Source organism: Elephantulus edwardii, unplaced genomic scaffold, assembly GCF_000299155.1.
Source record: "Elephantulus edwardii isolate Elephantulus edwardi_28Jun2011 unplaced genomic scaffold, EleEdw1.0 scaffold00050, whole genome shotgun sequence".
Classification (NCBI taxonomy): Eukaryota; Metazoa; Chordata; class Mammalia; order Macroscelidea; family Macroscelididae; genus Elephantulus; species Elephantulus edwardii.
In genome coordinates, this window is record NW_006399800.1 from 15522968 (window position 1) to 15540721 (window position 17754).

The 17754-nt window shown below is 37.8% G+C and overlaps 1 protein-coding gene and 1 pseudogene across 1 annotated transcript in view; one reads left to right on the forward strand and one right to left on the reverse strand.

Annotated features, from left to right (window-relative positions):
• Positions 1-890: 890 nt before the first annotated feature.
• LOC102861307 lies at positions 891-1387 on the forward strand (annotated as a pseudogene).
• Positions 1388-15392: 14005 nt separating this feature from the next.
• Positions 15393-17754, reverse strand: part of CAMK4 (calcium/calmodulin-dependent protein kinase IV) — a 377548-nt gene continuing 375186 nt past the window's right edge. Inside the window, exon 11 of the mRNA XM_006886703.1 lies at positions 15393-15824. Coding sequence (XP_006886765.1) covers positions 15393-15824 — 432 coding nt within the window. The remainder of the gene's footprint in view (positions 15825-17754) is intronic.

The following is a 17754-nucleotide window of genomic DNA, read 5'->3' on the forward strand; positions in this document are numbered from 1 at the left end:
TTTTGAACCATGCAGTGTTACCCTGCTCTGTTCTGACTACTGCCTCTTGGTCCAAGTATAGGTTTCCTATTAGCACAATTCAATGTTCTGGGATTCCCATTCTTCTCAGAGTCAGCCACAGTTTGTTATGATCCATACAGTCAAATGCCTTTGCATAATCAATGAAACACAGATAGACATTCTTCTGGTATTCTCTGCTTTCAGCCAAGATCCATCTAACATCAGCAACAATATCCCTAGTACCACGACCCCTTCTAAACACAGCCTGGACTTCTGGCAGTTCTCTGCTGATGTGCTGTTCTAATCGTTTTTGGATAATCTTCAGTAGAATCTTGCTTGCATATGAAATCAATGACACTGTTCTGTAGTTTCCACACTCAGTTGGGTCACCTTTCTTTGGAATGGGAACAAATATAGATCTCTTCCAGTCAGTTGGCCAAGTGGTTGTTCTCCAGATTTCTTGGCACAACTTGATGAGCACATCCAGGGCAACATCTGTTATCTGGAATACTTCAGTTGGTATACCATCTATTCCTGGGGCCTTATTTTTTGCTATTTCCTTCAAAGCAGCTTGAACTTCTTCCTTCATCACCATAGGCTCTTGCTCATATGTTATTTCTTTAAATTCCTCTGTATCTGCCAATTCCTTTCTATATAGTGACTCAGTATATTCCTTCCATCTTCTTTTAATATTGGACATTAGATTTTTTAAATATTTAAGAACTCAAGCTCTAATTTTACCTGAAAGAATGGAAGAACACTCAAGAAATGATTCTAGGCAGAGAGTATTTTAGCTGGGAATCTTTGAAAAAAGGCACAAAAAGCAAGAAGTGACTAGAAGGGCACCGAGGCAGAAAGCTGGGAATGGGAGGTCAAGTCTCTTGGATGGAATGCCAACCTTACCACCATGACTGGACATTATGATCAAAGACCAGTTAATTGAAGAAGTCTTGAATAAGATAATTCATTGACATGAGCAGATATGTGACTCCAAAAAGGGAGCATTTGGAAACGATTGTATTTACCTTGATAAGATGCATTCATAAAATGGGACCAAAATGACTGTTTTATAAATGAAACCATCTTTCTTCACACTTCATCATAATGTTCAGAAGAACAGCTTGTGGTGGGTGAAAGTAAAAAAGTTGACAGTTATTTTCAAGGTGATTTGAATCAGGCAGGAGAGGCAAAAGTAGACAGTTAAATAAATTTAGATGAATTGGACACTCATGAAAATATTCAGCTCCAAATGAGTAAGGTTACTTGGGATGATGTTCAACCCTTCTCACTTGATGAAGAATTTGATTATGACAGTGTGATGTTAACTCTCAAGTTAACGTCTGCAAAAATGAATACTATACAGTACAGGAACAATGATTTTTTTTAAAAAAATACTATATAACATGGGGAAAGCTAGAATGCATTATGTTGAGTGAACTCATAGGGACAAATAGTGCATAAGACCATTATTGTAAAAATAGAAGTATAACGAGTAAAATATGTAGGGCGATCCAGCGGGGAAAGGGTGGGAGCAGAGGAGTAAGGATGGGCAAGGGAGAAATCACAGGATTGCACAATTTGGTGGGTGGAGGAGGGGCGGGGACCTGAAAAAATAGTAGTGATGGGCATAGGCTCAATAGTGATTAATTTTATAAAACTATATATATACCCCCATTTTTATTGCAGCTTTGTTCAACAACCTAAGTGCCCATCAACAAATGAATAGAGAAGCTGTGGTATATTCAAACAATGGAATATTATACTGCATTGAAAAACAAGGAACTCATGCAACATTATTAAAAATGGGTGACCCTGGAGGACATTATGCTAAGTGAAGTATCTCAGTCACAAAAGAACAAATACTGCATGGTGCCACTGCTCTAAAGCAGGCCTGACCTTGATCTTGGGGAGAGACTGAGAAAGATGGGTTCAATAATGTATACTGCATTGAAACAGATAAGGGAGAAAACTGTTTAACAGGGATATGTGATTTGGTAGTTTTGTCATGACAGGAGTCCAGAGCAAAGGCTGCATAGTGGAGTGGACCTGGGGGGAGGGATTGTATAACAATGAAAGAATTTTTCTTTTACTTTTCCAAAAGGGTAGTGTACTTGGGGAGGGGAGAAAAGTGCAACAATGAATGAATGGAAATCCAAAGTCTCTGTAAATTGTCATTGAAATTAATAATAAATTTAAAAAAGAAAAACACCCCAAAACACTATATATAGGAATGACTGTAGAAAGCACAGTGTGAATCAAGGAAAGTCTGAAACACAATGTATATGAGCTGTGTATGCAAAGCAATATAAGATAAAAATTTAAACATGTAGAAGAATAACTAGTATGATGTGTACAAAAGCCCAAACGGGGGAGAAATGGGGTGTTACTGAAGGTAGGGAGGTGGGAAAATCATGGGGTCTCAGAGTTTGGTGAGAGGAGAGAAGAGGGTGAAGGAATTAGGAAAGATCCGTTGGAGACCTATGATTCTTGAATTTTGTGACTCTTGAATTGCAAGAACATTTCAAATCACAGGATGCAAAGTTTGGTGGGCTTTTAAGTGGTTTATTTTCATACTGTTCATGCAGATTGCTTTACAGGTTCCTTAACAGAAAGATACAGGCATCTGCTGACTTTTCTGACACAACTGAGTGATTTTACACAAAGTAACATTTGCCCTCACTAAGGGAGAGTTAGACAGTTTTTCTTTCATATCACATATACTTTATTTGTTCCTGGAAACACCAATAAAATGAGTATATTTAATTGTGTTTTCCAACCAGAGTCCAAATGGAAAATACACAAACTCTCATAGGGGTCAGCTCCAGGCTGCTGACAGCTGGTAGAACCAACCATTCTGCTGGGTCCAGTCATCCCTAGACCACTGAAGACTATGGTAGTTCAACCAAAAGCAAACGGGCATGGTTTTGATACGTGCTCTACATACATTTTCTGTATTTACATTGATGGCCAGGTCAGATTTAGATCTTTATCCAAAAAAATATTGTAATACATTTTTATTAAGTCAATAGCACCATTTGACAAGTTTTAAAAATGCAATGTTCACAGTTCCAGTTCAGTCAGGTTGGGAAGTAGCCTATAATTTTGGTTGTGTAAACTAAAATACACTTCTGTCCTTCAAATCCTACATGCACATGATCTTAGTTTTGGGAGGTTTTTTTGTTTGTTTGTTTTTGCTAGATCTTGTATTTTTGGCTAATAAAGTACAGCCTAAACTACTGGAGATGTAGCTTTCTGGATATAATCGTATTTTTAATCTAATCCTCCATGAAGCTATTGAGCTGCTCATGCCCGTTTAGTCCAGAACGCTTTAGAAAACCCAGGAAGACACATTCTCCAAGAATGATTTGAAAATAAATAGCAGACAATGCCCCACAGACCCAGAACACCTTAGGGGGAATGTTTCCTTTCTCAGTGTCTGCTAACTGATATGTTTTCTGTCTTCACTGTAACTATTTCTTTGCTTCACTTTCATCACCCAGATACCTTTGCGCCCTCCTACATCTTATCTACTCTGAGGAATAAGGTAGCCCATTCAGAATCAGGTATCTAAAGCTAGCAAAGTGGCATGAAACAAAAATGACTTCTTCTGTAGCCAGATTCTCAAGAAGCCATGGTGGCACACTGGTTAAGTGATTTACTGCTAACCAAAAGGTCAGCAGTTCAGACCCACCCACTGTTCCACATGAGAAAGGTGTGGCAGTGTGCTTCTTTAAGTATGTGTAGTTTTGGAAACTCTACTGGCCAGTTCGACTCTGTTTTAGTGGGTCACTATGGGTCATAATTACTTGATGGTACTGAGTTTGGTTTGCTTTAATCTGATTCTAATTAATAAATATTTCCGAAATGTAATTTTCTTGAAAATGGATGTGAATTACTGCACTGAGTGCTCTAGAAAGGAATTTATAATAGTATATAAACAGGTATAGAGGGAGGGTGAAGTAAGGACAATGGAGAAAGGACTTCTGAACTTTTCAAGTTTCATTGTCTGAGACAGAGTTTCGTAGAAATATCTTTTAAAGTATAAACTTTCAGTATCATTCTCAAATCCTGTGGAGATTGCCCTTTCAGGTCAAACAACTTCAAAAGTTGAAATAAATATGACAGCAGGAACCTTATTTGGCCCTCCATTGGCAAAGATAGATAGATAGGTGATTTTCTGGTCTCAGAGTTTTGCAAAGCTCCAATACAAGAAAAGCACTGTGATCATTTCCTATCTGACCAGTGTGGTTTTAGCTTTTAGTGACAGGCTTCCATTCATTCAAGCAGTGACTTGCAAAGGTGCCTTTGCAAGTTTTTATTCTGCTTAAGGATGCTCTAAGTCAGCCATAAGCGTAGGAGATCACAAAGGGTTAGATGCCCTAAGAGGTCAGGCTGCCCATGAGGTCTTTGTCATCCAACTTTGCACACAATCTGAGACTCTGCAGACTTGGTTGGCAATTCTTCCCTGTGGATTTCAGTCTTTCACACTGTTCCTTCAACCACCAACCACTTTCCTTTGCTTTTCCCCATTCCATGTCAGGCGTGTCTTTTTGTCCTAGAAAAACTTCTATCCTTCCAATCTAGCCTGTGTGCCATAGAACTCTCTTTGCTTGCACTAGACAGAAGGAGCTTTTCCTCTACTCTTAGAATAGCCTACATTTAGCACAGGCTGAATATGCGTTCTTGCCTATTTTCGCCACAGCGCTTTCTCCTAGAAGCAAGCACTTGGCTTAGTTACTCTGACTCTTCCTCCCACTGCACATGTGGAAACCTCACTTCATGGCTGTCAAGTCAGAACCAACTCACAGCTGACCCTCCAGCAGGTTTTCAGAGGCTGTAAACCACACAGGAGGAGACTGCCCTTCTTTCTTCCATGGAGCAGCTGACGGATCTGGACCACCTCCTTTTGGTTTGGCAGCTCAACTCCCTGCTCATCATTATTAGGCCACAGCTCCACGCACACGTGGAGGAAATGCTTGAAAAATGTCCCTGGAATGTATGTCGTGGTGGGAACTTCAATATCAGCAAATAATTTCCTTGAACTGTGCTTGCAATGTGAGTCAGTTGCCTCCTGGATTACTTTGCTGAACTTATTGTTCAGGGAGAAAAGTTGATCTAATGACTGGACTATTTAGTTATAAGGCATTTCATTCCATCAATTGCCTACAAATTGAAGAAGTTAATGAAATAATTGGTAATACAGAGCCCAAGATGGCATTTTGTCACTGCTTTTACTCCCTGTCTAAATAAGTCTGTTCACTACACACACACAAACCATAAGGCACAGATCTCCTTTGTGCCTGAGTCCAGAATGTATCTGAGTATTCATTCTGTATCATCATATGAGTGTATAACCATATTCATAGTTGGTGTAACAGTTTAAAGAAAATGGTATATTGTCTAATTTGTCATAACATTTTAAGCATTCTGAATAACAATTTAACAATGTACTATATTTCATTTGTAACATTTTTACTTCAACTGTTGAGACTGTAAAACACAACAGTCATAAATGTACATGTTTTGATATATTTAGGTTCCCTGCTTCCCTTTAGATATTTTGAAATGACTAATTACTCTGTGAAAGTTGGAACGTGAATAAGGCTAACAGAAAATGAACTGATGCAAGTGAACTGTGGTGTTGGAGAAGAATACTGAGTAACGCATGGCCTTCCAAAAGAACAAACAAGTAATTCTGTCTTGGAGGAAATGTAACCAGGGTGCTCCCTAATGGCAAGAATGATAAAACTTCATCTCACAGTGTGGGCATGTTGTTGGGAGGGGCCAGTCCTTGGAAAAGGGCAACATGCCGAGAAAAGTGAAGGGTCAGAGAAAGAGCGAGCTCCAACAAACGAACTGACGCGGTGACTGTAACAATGGACTAGAACACATCAAAGATGGAGAGGACAGCACAGGAGGATGGGGTAAGGTTCAGATCCGTTGCTCATAGGACTGGTCATTAACTATGAATTAGCTATGAGTAGGAGTTGACTCAGTGCCACCTGGCAACAAATTTTTGGGACAGAAATGGATTAACAGAAGGGGTATACTTATAGTTTCAAGAATGAGGGGAAAGAGAGAGCAAGAGAGACAAAGAGACAGAGACACACCCTTTTTGGAGTAAAGTATGTAACAGGGAAGACCTTTATACATGGGAGAGTTGATTCTGTTTCCTGAACTAACGAAGTCATTATCACAGAATGTCATATACAAAACCATATAATTTTCTAAAAATGATTACATGAAAAATCCAATCAACACAAGTTACTTGAAACTATATAGAAGGATTCAGAACTTTTGACATCTCGTTTCTTAGTTTACAAAGGAACAGCTGCAGATAGACTTAAATGTAAGCAATTAGTACTTTAAAATGTCACTTGAGTGATTTTAAATGTAAGGATAAACTTAAAACATGCTCAACATACTGCAACTCTTTTTAATTCTTCCCTCCAAACCAAGCCAATCTACACTCCAAATTTCTTTTTTCAGGGATGATGCAGTGTTGAATTTTTAGTTTTGTAGGAAAATTTCAGGGGCCAGTGGTGGTTCAGTGGTTACATTGTCACTTGCCATGGGGGGTACTGGGCTCTGAATCCTGGTCAGTGCATAATGACACACAGAAATCACCTATCTATCACTACAGACTTTTGTGTTATGATGCTGAATAGATTTCAACAGAGCTTCCAGAATAAGATGGACTAAGAATAAAGGCCAGGTGAACTCCTTCTGAAAAGCCAGCTCATAAAAACCCTGTTAATAATGCTTCAGACCTGTTGTGCATGGGGTCTCCATGAATCAGGGGTGACTGTGGTAGTTAGCAAAAGTGGAATTTCACTTTTGCATCAGAGAGTTGGACAATGACTAGGGAGGACAGAAGGAGATTGACGCCATTGAGCTGTGGTGCTGGAGAAGTATTGAATGTACCACGGATTGCCAAGAAAACAAACAGATTCATCCTAGAGAGGGTCAAACCAGGCTACTCCTTGGAGGCAAAGATTCTGGGGCTTCGTCTGACATACTTTGGACATGTTGTAAGGAGAGACAGGTCTTTAGAGAGGGCCATCATGCTGGGCAGAGTAGAGGGACAGCACAGGAGGGGAAGACACTCTGTGAGATGGACTGATTCAGTGACTGGGGTAATCGGGATGGGTGTGTCAGAGGCAATGAGATTAGCACAGGATAGAGCAGGCTTTAGGGCTGTTGTACATAGGGTCGCTATGAGTTGCAAACGACTCGACGGCACGAACAACAACAACAACAACAACAACTTTGAGCACAACTATTTGGTGACAGCACCTGCCAACTTGAAATAAAACTCTTCACTAACTTTTTAAGAGGTGAATGGCAATAAGAACTTTAAGAAAGAGCACAATAAAGTATGATTATCTACCTGCACCCAAATGCACACAGTTCAGATCTACTAGCTGCTTCACAGGTAATCTCCTCCCATGCAATTAACTGTCTCAGAAAACCCCCTGCAGGGTCAACTATGGATTTGTTCTGACTTGATGGTATTCAACAACAATATTCTAGGAAGATTATCAAACAGGCATCGGCCACAATGTAAAAACAGAATTTTTTCCCCACTGTTAAGGACTTACAAAATAATTTGGGCTTTGTAGACCACAATGGCTCTGTTGAAACTTATCAGTCAGCTCTGGGGGTGTGGAAAGTATGAGACAACATATAAACAAATGACTATGGCTCTAACTTTGATAGTTCATTGTGGCAAAGGCAAAAACAAAACAAAACTCTAAGTTTATATATATATATTCCAATTAAAGACCAAATAGAAAAGAATTCTTATTCAGAGAGTTAAGAATATAAATATCACTCTAAATCATTTACTAATAATCCCCTGAAAGCCTTAGTTCACCAGGTATAGCTAATTGCTTATATCTAGAAATTGTTTCTACTCACATCTCTCTTCTGTTAGAATACCTAATGTTAAAAAAAAGTTGCCTAGACAGTAGAAATGTAAACAAAATAATAAATCATGGCTGTGCTATTTGTACACTATGCTACTGAACATTTCTGTATTGCAGGCATGGAAAATAGGACAGGTTGAAAGGAGGCTGTTATGACAGTTTGCAATTTATAGTCCCTTACAAAACAGAATAAAACTAAGGAGAGGATAAAGAAAGGACAAATCTAATAAATTTTCATCAACCACAATCGACAGTGAGGACTGTGGGAAAGTTAACAGCTTTCAAAAACACCAAATTCTATTGAATTTGGGTAACCTAACTAATCTGTCAAAACTCAATGATTAGAATTCAATCTGATTGAAGACTAAATATCTATCATTTAAGCATAATGAGTAAGAGCAACAACTACTTAAATATGTATATTATATTTATTGGTTTTCCAGGTGTCTCCTCAAAACGCACTGAAAACAACTTGAAGCCTAGTGTGATCTTGCAGTCTTAGGGTGGTTGTTTAGTTCCTAACTAAATTCTAGGTCACCAGTACCCCAGGTTTCTTCTTCAGGGATTTATGATGATCTCACATCCCTTGATGGTGAACCTAATGGTCAAAAGAATGAAACAAGACATTGATGTGGAAGACAAATAGCAAGCTAAGAACAAAATGTTGGCAAGATCCAATTTTTGCCATTATTGACCAATGGCATTATGCCAATATTCAAGGAACATCACTTTCTGTTAGAGCACAGGAACAGTGTTGTTTTTTTCCATTTGGTTCATTTGAACTAAATCAGGTCAAAAGCCTGATCTGTCTCTACAGTGCTGTCTGATGCCTGCCAAGGAGTTAGATTTTCTTTCATGTCAAGACTTCCTTCTTCCTCTGGATAGACTTTTTTTTGGGGGGGGGGGTAAATAGAAATGATAGACTTTTTAGAAAGTTACATCTCCAGAGAGAAAGATCTCCCTCCCTGAAAGGAGATTTGGAGAGAAGACGGTATGCTACTCTAAATAAGACTTCTGAGCCAGTTGACAAAGATGTCAGGAAACAGACTGAGTCTTGTAAGAGTTAAAAAATTAGATAGAATGAATCACAGAGCATTTACTAAAAGGATTTATGAGCAACCAAAACAAACCCATTGCCATCAACTCACACTGACCTTATAGGACAGAATATAACTATCCTATAGGGTTTCCAACCGCAGCCCTCAGACCTGATTTTGTTTTGGGTCAAACATTTTTCTAAGCGGTATAGCACTGGTCTGTCCATTTGCTATACAGAGGTAACTCATGGTTGCTGTGATGATAAACACTGTGACACTGATGTATCAAATGTGATAACGGTTACCCATGGTGGACAGTGTTTGGTGGAACTCCCCAATTAAAACAAGCTTGGAAGCTGGAGTGGCATTCATTTCCGAAATGGCTTGTCTCCAGAAATTCTATGAACTTGGAGAAACGAAATTATACAACTGTTCAGGTCTTCAGTTCATAGGGTCACTATGGGTCATCTACGACTTGACAGCAGTCAACAACAACATAGGGTTTCCAAAGCTGTTTTTTTTTTGGTTTTTTTTTTACAGACACAGATTGCCATATCTTTCTCCCTTGGAACTCCTGGGCAGGGGGTGGGGGAGGGGAGCCCAACTGCTAACCTTTGAGTTAGTAGTTGAGTGTTTTAACTGTGGTGCCATAGGGTTCCTTTTATAACAACTGGACATGAAAAAAATTAATAAAATGTGTTATTGCTTTTCCTGATGAGTATATAAATGAGTGAGGTGAAAGCTACAGAAGTAATAATGTAAAAAACTGATCCGTAACACATCAAAGTGGAAACAGTGAATCAAGTTACTATGGGTATATAATACCTCTACAGTTGTCTCCTGAAATTTTCCCCCATTTGTGAAGGGGCTAGAATCTTACCCTGAGTTGTTTTAGGGCAATGAAAGACTTTGGAAGAAACATGTCATAGGACAGTACTATGTTATGGCTCAGAATATTAAAATACTGATAGAATAGTTGCCTAAAAAGAATGCTGAAGACTCACATAGTCTAACTATTAAGAAGGAGTTTGCAACTAATGCTCAGAAGATAATAATGATTGTGATAAGGACATTTCAAAGGTGATGGTTACAGAAATTGGAATATGACCTAAGAGGCAATAATTAAAAGGATATTCCAAATCCTGCTATGTAGGTAGATGTCTGCAACCTTTGTACCATACAAAGTAAGCTTAGATAACTAGACTGAATAATTACTCTGAATGACATGTAAATTATATAATGGCATTGTAATTATGTATTTGACTGTACTCAGTATATTTATGTCAATTATATATGGAGTTAACCTTCATCAAGAAAAATCTAGTGCTGATTCACTCTGTTGACTTTTTTTTTTTTGCATTTGCTTTGCAAAAATAGTCCTAAAACAGAATAAATTACTTCCTAATTTTATTCTTTGCCTTTACCGGCATTTGCTTCTCATTTTCCAATCTGAAATAAAACCAGCTGCTTTGGGCTATAAAACGATTGAATCACAAAACAAAATAGTTCTCTCAAGATCTCCAGGCAAACCACTGCCCTATTGCATATTAGACTGGAAACAGGGAAACATGCTAAGTAACAAAGTATGCTTAACAGATCATATGATTAAAGTCACAATCAAAGGCAAATTACTCCATCCTTTTGTCACTAAAAAGGACTAGAGAACCTTGAGTATTATTCTGAATATGTAAGAAAATTCCAGAGTCTGTGTGTCTATGTGCTATGTGTAATGGCAGGGCCAATTAATCCTTTCTAATAATAATAATAAAAAAGTAACCTATTGTCATATTCCCAATTTTAAAGTAAGTCAGATGACATCATCATCATCAAATTAACATCATATAAATTTGTTGTTGAGTAGCAGATTCTATAAGGACATAACAGCTATGAGGCATGGGTGGTGCCCAGCTCAATACAGTAATGTGTGTGCAGTCCATTCGGAGGGAACACCTAGTTAACTGACAGCCGGCTGGATAAACAAGAAACTACTGGCACTGGTAGTACTCCGGAGACAACAAGCTATGCACACACCTAGGTCCAAAAGGGAAGGAGAGGGCCTGTGGACAACAGACAATATAGCGCTGCTCAGGAAACTTTTTCAAAGCCATGCTGGGAAATACTCCACTTCTGCAGCATGCAAATTAGCTGAAGTGGCAAATACACTTTTGTTTTTACTTCCACATTTCTGGAACATTTTCTCTTTAGCCTCCAATTGACTAATTAATTTCGAAAATGAGACAGCTTAAATATAAACAGAAATGCCGGTGTCACTTTGCTTAAAATAAAAAGCACTCTAGAGTAGGGCTCTTCAAACACCTTAACCACTAACCACCTGGTGCTATTCAGCACTTGACAGACTTAGTTATAAATCATATTCCAGATTTTGAAAAATTTATAAAAATAATGTAAGTTATTATGAGTATTTTTAATATTGACTATGTGTTAATCTAACAATTGAAATATTGTATTAAAAGATATCACTTCAGTTAATCTCACCTGTTTTGTACTTTTTTCAAATGAGCGTCACAGAAAATTTTAAATTGCTTAAGTGATTTGAATAATATAAGACTATAACTTCACTCTAGACTATAAATATCATTCTATGCTATAATTTCTAAATCATAGAAGTCTAATTTCTACCTTCTTATGTAAAAAGTGCAAAAGAAAGTCCTTGCCAGGAAGGACCAGTCCTTGGAGAAGGAAATAATGCCTGGAAGGGTGGAGGAGAAATTCATGAGAGGAAGACCCTGGATGAGATGGATTGACAAGGTAATTGGGGTAATATGGGGAGGACTGTCAGAGACAGTGAGATTGACCCAGGATAGAGCAGGGTTCAGAGCTATTGTAGATAGGATTGCTATTAGTTGTTGTTGACTCCATGGTACGTGATAACACCACCAACCACCTTCTTATGTATCTGTAGGACCAATGAACTCTAACAGCTTTTGAAAAACCAATTGAGATTCCAAATTTGACTTTTAAACAGAGGTAATTTTTCAAGATTTTCCATTTTCAAGGTAAAAGTCTATCTCATGCTATAAACTTGATCTACCTCAAAACAAAGTCAATATTGTAATGTGGTAATGATTAGCTCAAAAATCTGAACTTAACTTTTTTTTATTTCTTTGTTGAAAACTTTCACTATTTTAATTTCTAATTACACTGCCAGTTAGCAGTGCAGTTTGTCAAATTAAGACTATCTGCAACAGTTTACCATTATTTACCTAGGCAAACACTGATCGAGAATATAGAGATCAAACTATACAAATGTTGTTTATTCTTTTGAAAATAACCTAATTTATCTCAACGTAGGTTGTATTTAAGTGGAATAGCTAATTTTTTAAAATCAGTTTGGAATCCCCTTTTCTACAATAACTTACTATTTAGGCCTTTTCAGGACTAAATCTTTTAAATATGGCTTGACATTTAAAACCCTTATGGAAATCAGAGTATGCCATTTATAGGTTAAAACAGCCAGAAGGTACCTTCACAGCCATGAGTACTCTCTAAAGAATGGGTAAGCACACTCATCTAAATCAGCACATTCTAGAACAAATACCAGCTTTAACATTTACATTGCTATTTCTATAGTCCACAGAGCCAAGGAATACAATCTTGGAATGATATAAAAGTTTTCCCTGGAACAATATGGGGGTGGACTTGAAGTTACAATGAGTTGTCTTCCTCCAAATATCTGGCCCTTACTAACCATATTCCTTTCCCTAACACCCTACCTTCTTAGAATTATAGGGGTAGAGAGTTGTACTACCAACCCAAAGGCACAAAGTTCAAATCCACCATCTGCTCCACAGGAGAAAATGAGCAATCTCCTTCTATGTGATTTACCGGCTTTGAACCACTGGACGGTCAGCTATGACTCAAGGCAATGAGTTTTGAGTTTTTTGAGTTCATCACATATACAGTGAAACCGGTGAAAGGAGAACCTGATGGGACTGCCTTGTTTTTCTTAGTGTAGAAAGTTTCCCACCATTGGCAGGTGCAGTCTTATAATTTTTCTGTTGCTGTTTACTAATGGCTTTGAGCTTTCCTTCACTGCTAGGTTTCTGCCTTACAGAAGTGCTAAACATCTCAGGTTTGACTGTTACAGCGCCTTGAGAAAGTATACCAGGAAATAGGCTTCTCAGATGGCACTATTTTCCTTAAATCTAAAGAAAGAGAAATCCTACAGCTTAATTAAAAAAAGACATTTTTAAAAGGCTAAAAACTGAGTTTTTTTAAAAAAATGGCAAAAAATGAGACTTCTAAGAGTGAATAATTAAAGGATACTAGAAAGGAAAGAAGGGATCTCCAGTGAAACAGTCTACAGGGGGTTGTGCGGCTTAACCCACAGGCGGAGGCTCTCTGCTGGTTCAAATACCACAGCAGCTCCGCACGAGAAAGGCAGACTCCTCCCCAGAGATTCACAGCATCAGAAACTCAGTGAAGGGGACAAGTATGGTTTGGGTTTGATTCCATGGCTATGAGTGAGAAGGAGGAAGATAAATGAAAAAAAAGGAGACATCATAAGCTTCAGTGCAGCAGAGATCATGACGATGGAGCAGGTTTGGGTAGAGGGTCACTATGAATTGAAGCCAATTTGATGACATCTAACAACAATACTAGCCGAGAAAAAAAGTAAAACAGATAATAATCTTGCTCTAAGCTCGGATCATGGGCCTCTTCAGAAATCGGGTCTTCCCTGCCAGGGACCTGGCAGGAGGACCTGACCATGGAAGTGCTACAGTAATATTTTTTTTTTCTCAAGAGGAATGAAGTAAAGGAGTATTTGTGCTTGAAAAGCAAAATATCTACTAAGTTTTCATAACCTCAAGAAATCAGACACTGAATTTCGCTTCGTACCTTAATAGATATAAGGAAGAGCCAAATACTTTTAAGATCTGTTTTTGTTTATTTGTATTTTAAAGAGAATTTTTCTGTGTTGGTTGCTTTTATTGTCTGTTATTTTGGTTTTTGAAAAGAAGTCCATCTTTTTAAACTTAGGAAATTGAAAAAAATGTGATGCATTATTTCTAAAAATATCTATTTTAGCTAAAAATAACATATCAGGGATGCTTGGAATTAGCAAGCTTTTTTAAGGGAAAGGTGTTGATATTTCAATAAAAGAATATTCAGATTTATTCTCAAATAGATCATAAAAATACTAGGTCTAATGTTCCACCTTCTTCAGAGTGTAATTTAAAATGAAGTATTTATGGTTTTGTTTGTTTGTTTTTATTTACGTTTTAAAGATAAATAAGAAGTTGCACTGTTCTAAATCTTTTTATATGGGAACTTTGAAAACTGCATTGTAAAATTTGGGCAGTTCCACTTCAAGTATGAAAAAAATAGCTTCTCAGAAATCTATTTAGCTCATATGTAGTATGTTTAGATAACTAACAAAGGAAGAAAAGGCTTTTATAAGTAAAAATGCTTCATTACTCTAGTAAAGTTAATAAAGATCACATAATGGAATGTTATTCAGACATTTTGACATCTGTCTCTGGAATGGATTTTTTTTCTTCCAAATATTCAAAACCTAGTCATTATAGAATTTATCCATAAAAATGTTTCTATTTGTAAAATTGTAAAAACTCATAGACAAATACAATTTTATCTATAAAAATGACAAGAAATCAATCTTTCTTCCTTAGTCTCCATGTTCTCTTTTTGTCTTCTCCCGTCTCTTTTCTCTGAATTATTCCCTCACCCTCTATCCCCACCATCTGTATCAGGAGAACATCTTATTGACAAGAAAGTGAAAGAAAGGATACATTTCTCAGCATCAGTTTGCAAATACTTTCTCCAACATCGGAAATGGCAGAATTTTGTGAAAGAATATTTTGATTATTAGTAACAAAAAATTGATGTTTTAAAAATATAAACAAAGATAAACCAATAAAGCATTTTCCACACAAATTTAGAGGCACGTGATTGATTCCATGGCCCTTAAGAAACATGTTTAAATGTCTTATGACACATTATGAATATTTTTGCTATGTCATACATCCAACTAAACTCTATAACCATATCCTTGTAAATGGTTTGGATACAACCGTAATAAAAAGTAAAATGCTGTAAATGTCATCGGACAGCTAGGGTTTCAAAGACAAAGCAATTGGTTACTATTTACTTCAAATGTGTGCCACTGATCTCTGGAAAGGTCTTTGTTTAAATGTGATGCTGTTTTCTTGCATATTCAAATTTAATTCATCAGTATTAGTTATCCTTTACATGCCATAGTAGACACTATTATTTTCATAAAGCAGTCACATGCATTGAAGCTAGGATTACCAACTGACATATGTGTATTTAATGCACCTCAAGAACAGAATCACTATAGTGAGTATCATGCTTCCACATCTTCCTTGCTGAAGGACAAAGTGCATAAAAGGCCAGGGTTTGGTTTCCAGATCTGAAGGAAGCCAACTTAGTACTCTGGCAGGTTCACAGCATACTGTTGGTCCCCATATTCTGGATCATGGTTTTCTTGCCCTTCTTTGGGGACTGCTTCTCCCTCCACAGTCTTCAGATTTCCAGCTGCTAGGCTCTCTTTCATTTCTGACTCAGTCATCTTTATCCCATCATCCAGTTCTCCCGGAACTATGTTGGTGGCCTCAGCAGCATTTATGTTTACATCTTCAACTTTCCCTAAGGGCTGCTCCTGTATCAGCTCAGCACCTACATATGCCATTGGAGCCCCATCTCCTGGATCTTTTTCTTCCTGTGGATTATCTTTGATATCTTGGTTTCCTTCTTGCATTGGAGAGGAGTCTTGACTGGCTTTTTGGCTTTCCTGGATGCTGCTGTGACTGCTTGCGCTTCCCAACCGAGAGGAAGCCACCACTGCCTTCACTGCTGCCTGATAAAAACAGAGAAAAGGATCAGGGGTTACCTCCACTTAAAAGCCTCAGATCAGAGCTTAGTGACATCTTTGCTTCTAGGGAGTTAATCTTATAGGTCTGTGCTCAATTTTTCTATTTTATTATCACACTAGTGTTTGTTAAATTAAAACTTTCAAACAATTAAAAAATAGAACCATCTTGTAATCCAGTAATCCGAGTCCTAGGTATACGATCTGTTGCTGATGTGAGGTGCCATCAGAGCCACCTCATAGTAGCTCTATGTGCAACTCTTTTTACTGGAGAAGGAAATACTGCCTGAACCTGCACCTTCCTCAAAATTACTATGGTGCTTGAACCAACTGTTGCAACTATTCACACTAGTAGACATAAGCAAATGTAGGTTCACCACTACTTTATTTATGGAAATATATGGAAACAGTCAAAGTGCTCATCAACCAAAGAATGGATAAGCCTATTAGCGCACATACATACAAAGTGAGGCAAACATACCATAAAGAACAATGGTGAGTCTATATCCATGTCATAATATGAATAGACCTAAAGGACATAATGCTAAAAGATATATGTCAAATATATAAGGGCAAGCATAGTATGATCCCTCTACTATAAAGACAAAATGTATACACAGAGAGAGAGATATGGATAGAGAAAGAGCACAATGTTCATTGACAGTTATGTATTGTATGGTTCCAAATCAGAAAAGATGTGCATCAAGGTTGTATCTTATCATGCTTGGGAGGGTGGAGGGACAGCACAGGAGAGGAAGGCCCTCTATGAGGTGGATTGACTCAGTGACTGGGATAATTGGGATGGGAGTGTCAGAGACAGTGCGATTGGCACAGGACAGAGCGGAGTTTAGGGCTGTTGTACTTAGGGTCGCTATGAGTCGCAAGCGACTCGATGGCACATAACAACAACAAAACATTCAATCTTCATGTTAAATGAGTAATTTGAGAAGTGAGGCTATCAGAAAAAGAATGTGGCATCAGGATTGGAGGAAGATTTATCAACAGCCTGCATTATTCAGATGGCACAATCTTGCTTGCAGAAAGTTAAGAAGACTTGAGATACTTACTGAAGAAGATCAAACACTATAGTTATCAACATGGATTACATTTGAGTATCAAGAAAACAAAAATCTTCACCACTGGACCAATATACGATATCATGATAACTTGAGAAAAGATTTAAGCTATCACTATTTCATTTTCCTTGGATCCACAATCAACACCTATAATGTTAGCATTCATGAAAGCAACAGATGTGCTGCACTGGGAAAGTCCGCTGTCAAAGACTTCTTTAAAGTTCTGAAGAACAAGGATGATAGTTTATAGAATGTGATTTGCTTGATACACGCCATAGTATTTTCAATCGCTTCCCATTCATCTGAAAGTTGGACAACGGCTAAGGATGACAGAGGAAGAATCAATACCTTTGAGTTGTATTGTCACAGAAGATTATTGAATATCTCATAGACTGTCAATAGAACAGACAAATCTGCCTTGGAGGAATTATAGCTAGGATTCTCCTGAAAGGCAAGGATAGTGAAACTCAATCTCATTAACTCTGGGCATTCTGGTTGTCCAAGATTTATCATTCAGATGTCTTTTCTAGTCAATGATTAACTATTTATTTTGTGCTGAAGCAATTATTGTGTTAAGGAAAGAAGATTAGAATAGTAGACAAGCCCTATATTATTGGAGGGGTGTTTAAACTCAGGGACCTTAGCGCCAGGTGCTTTTCTTTCCTTTGGAAAAGCTTGCTTGCCTGGGACATAGCTTTCAGTTGCTCACCCGTCTCTACACAACCAGCCAGCATCACCCATAGTCACCATCTAGCTGTGCCACAAGTGACAGAATACGGGATCCTAGCCCATTGCTCACGAGTTTCTCCAAAACCAGCCTGCATACTTATGGTTACAGGAGT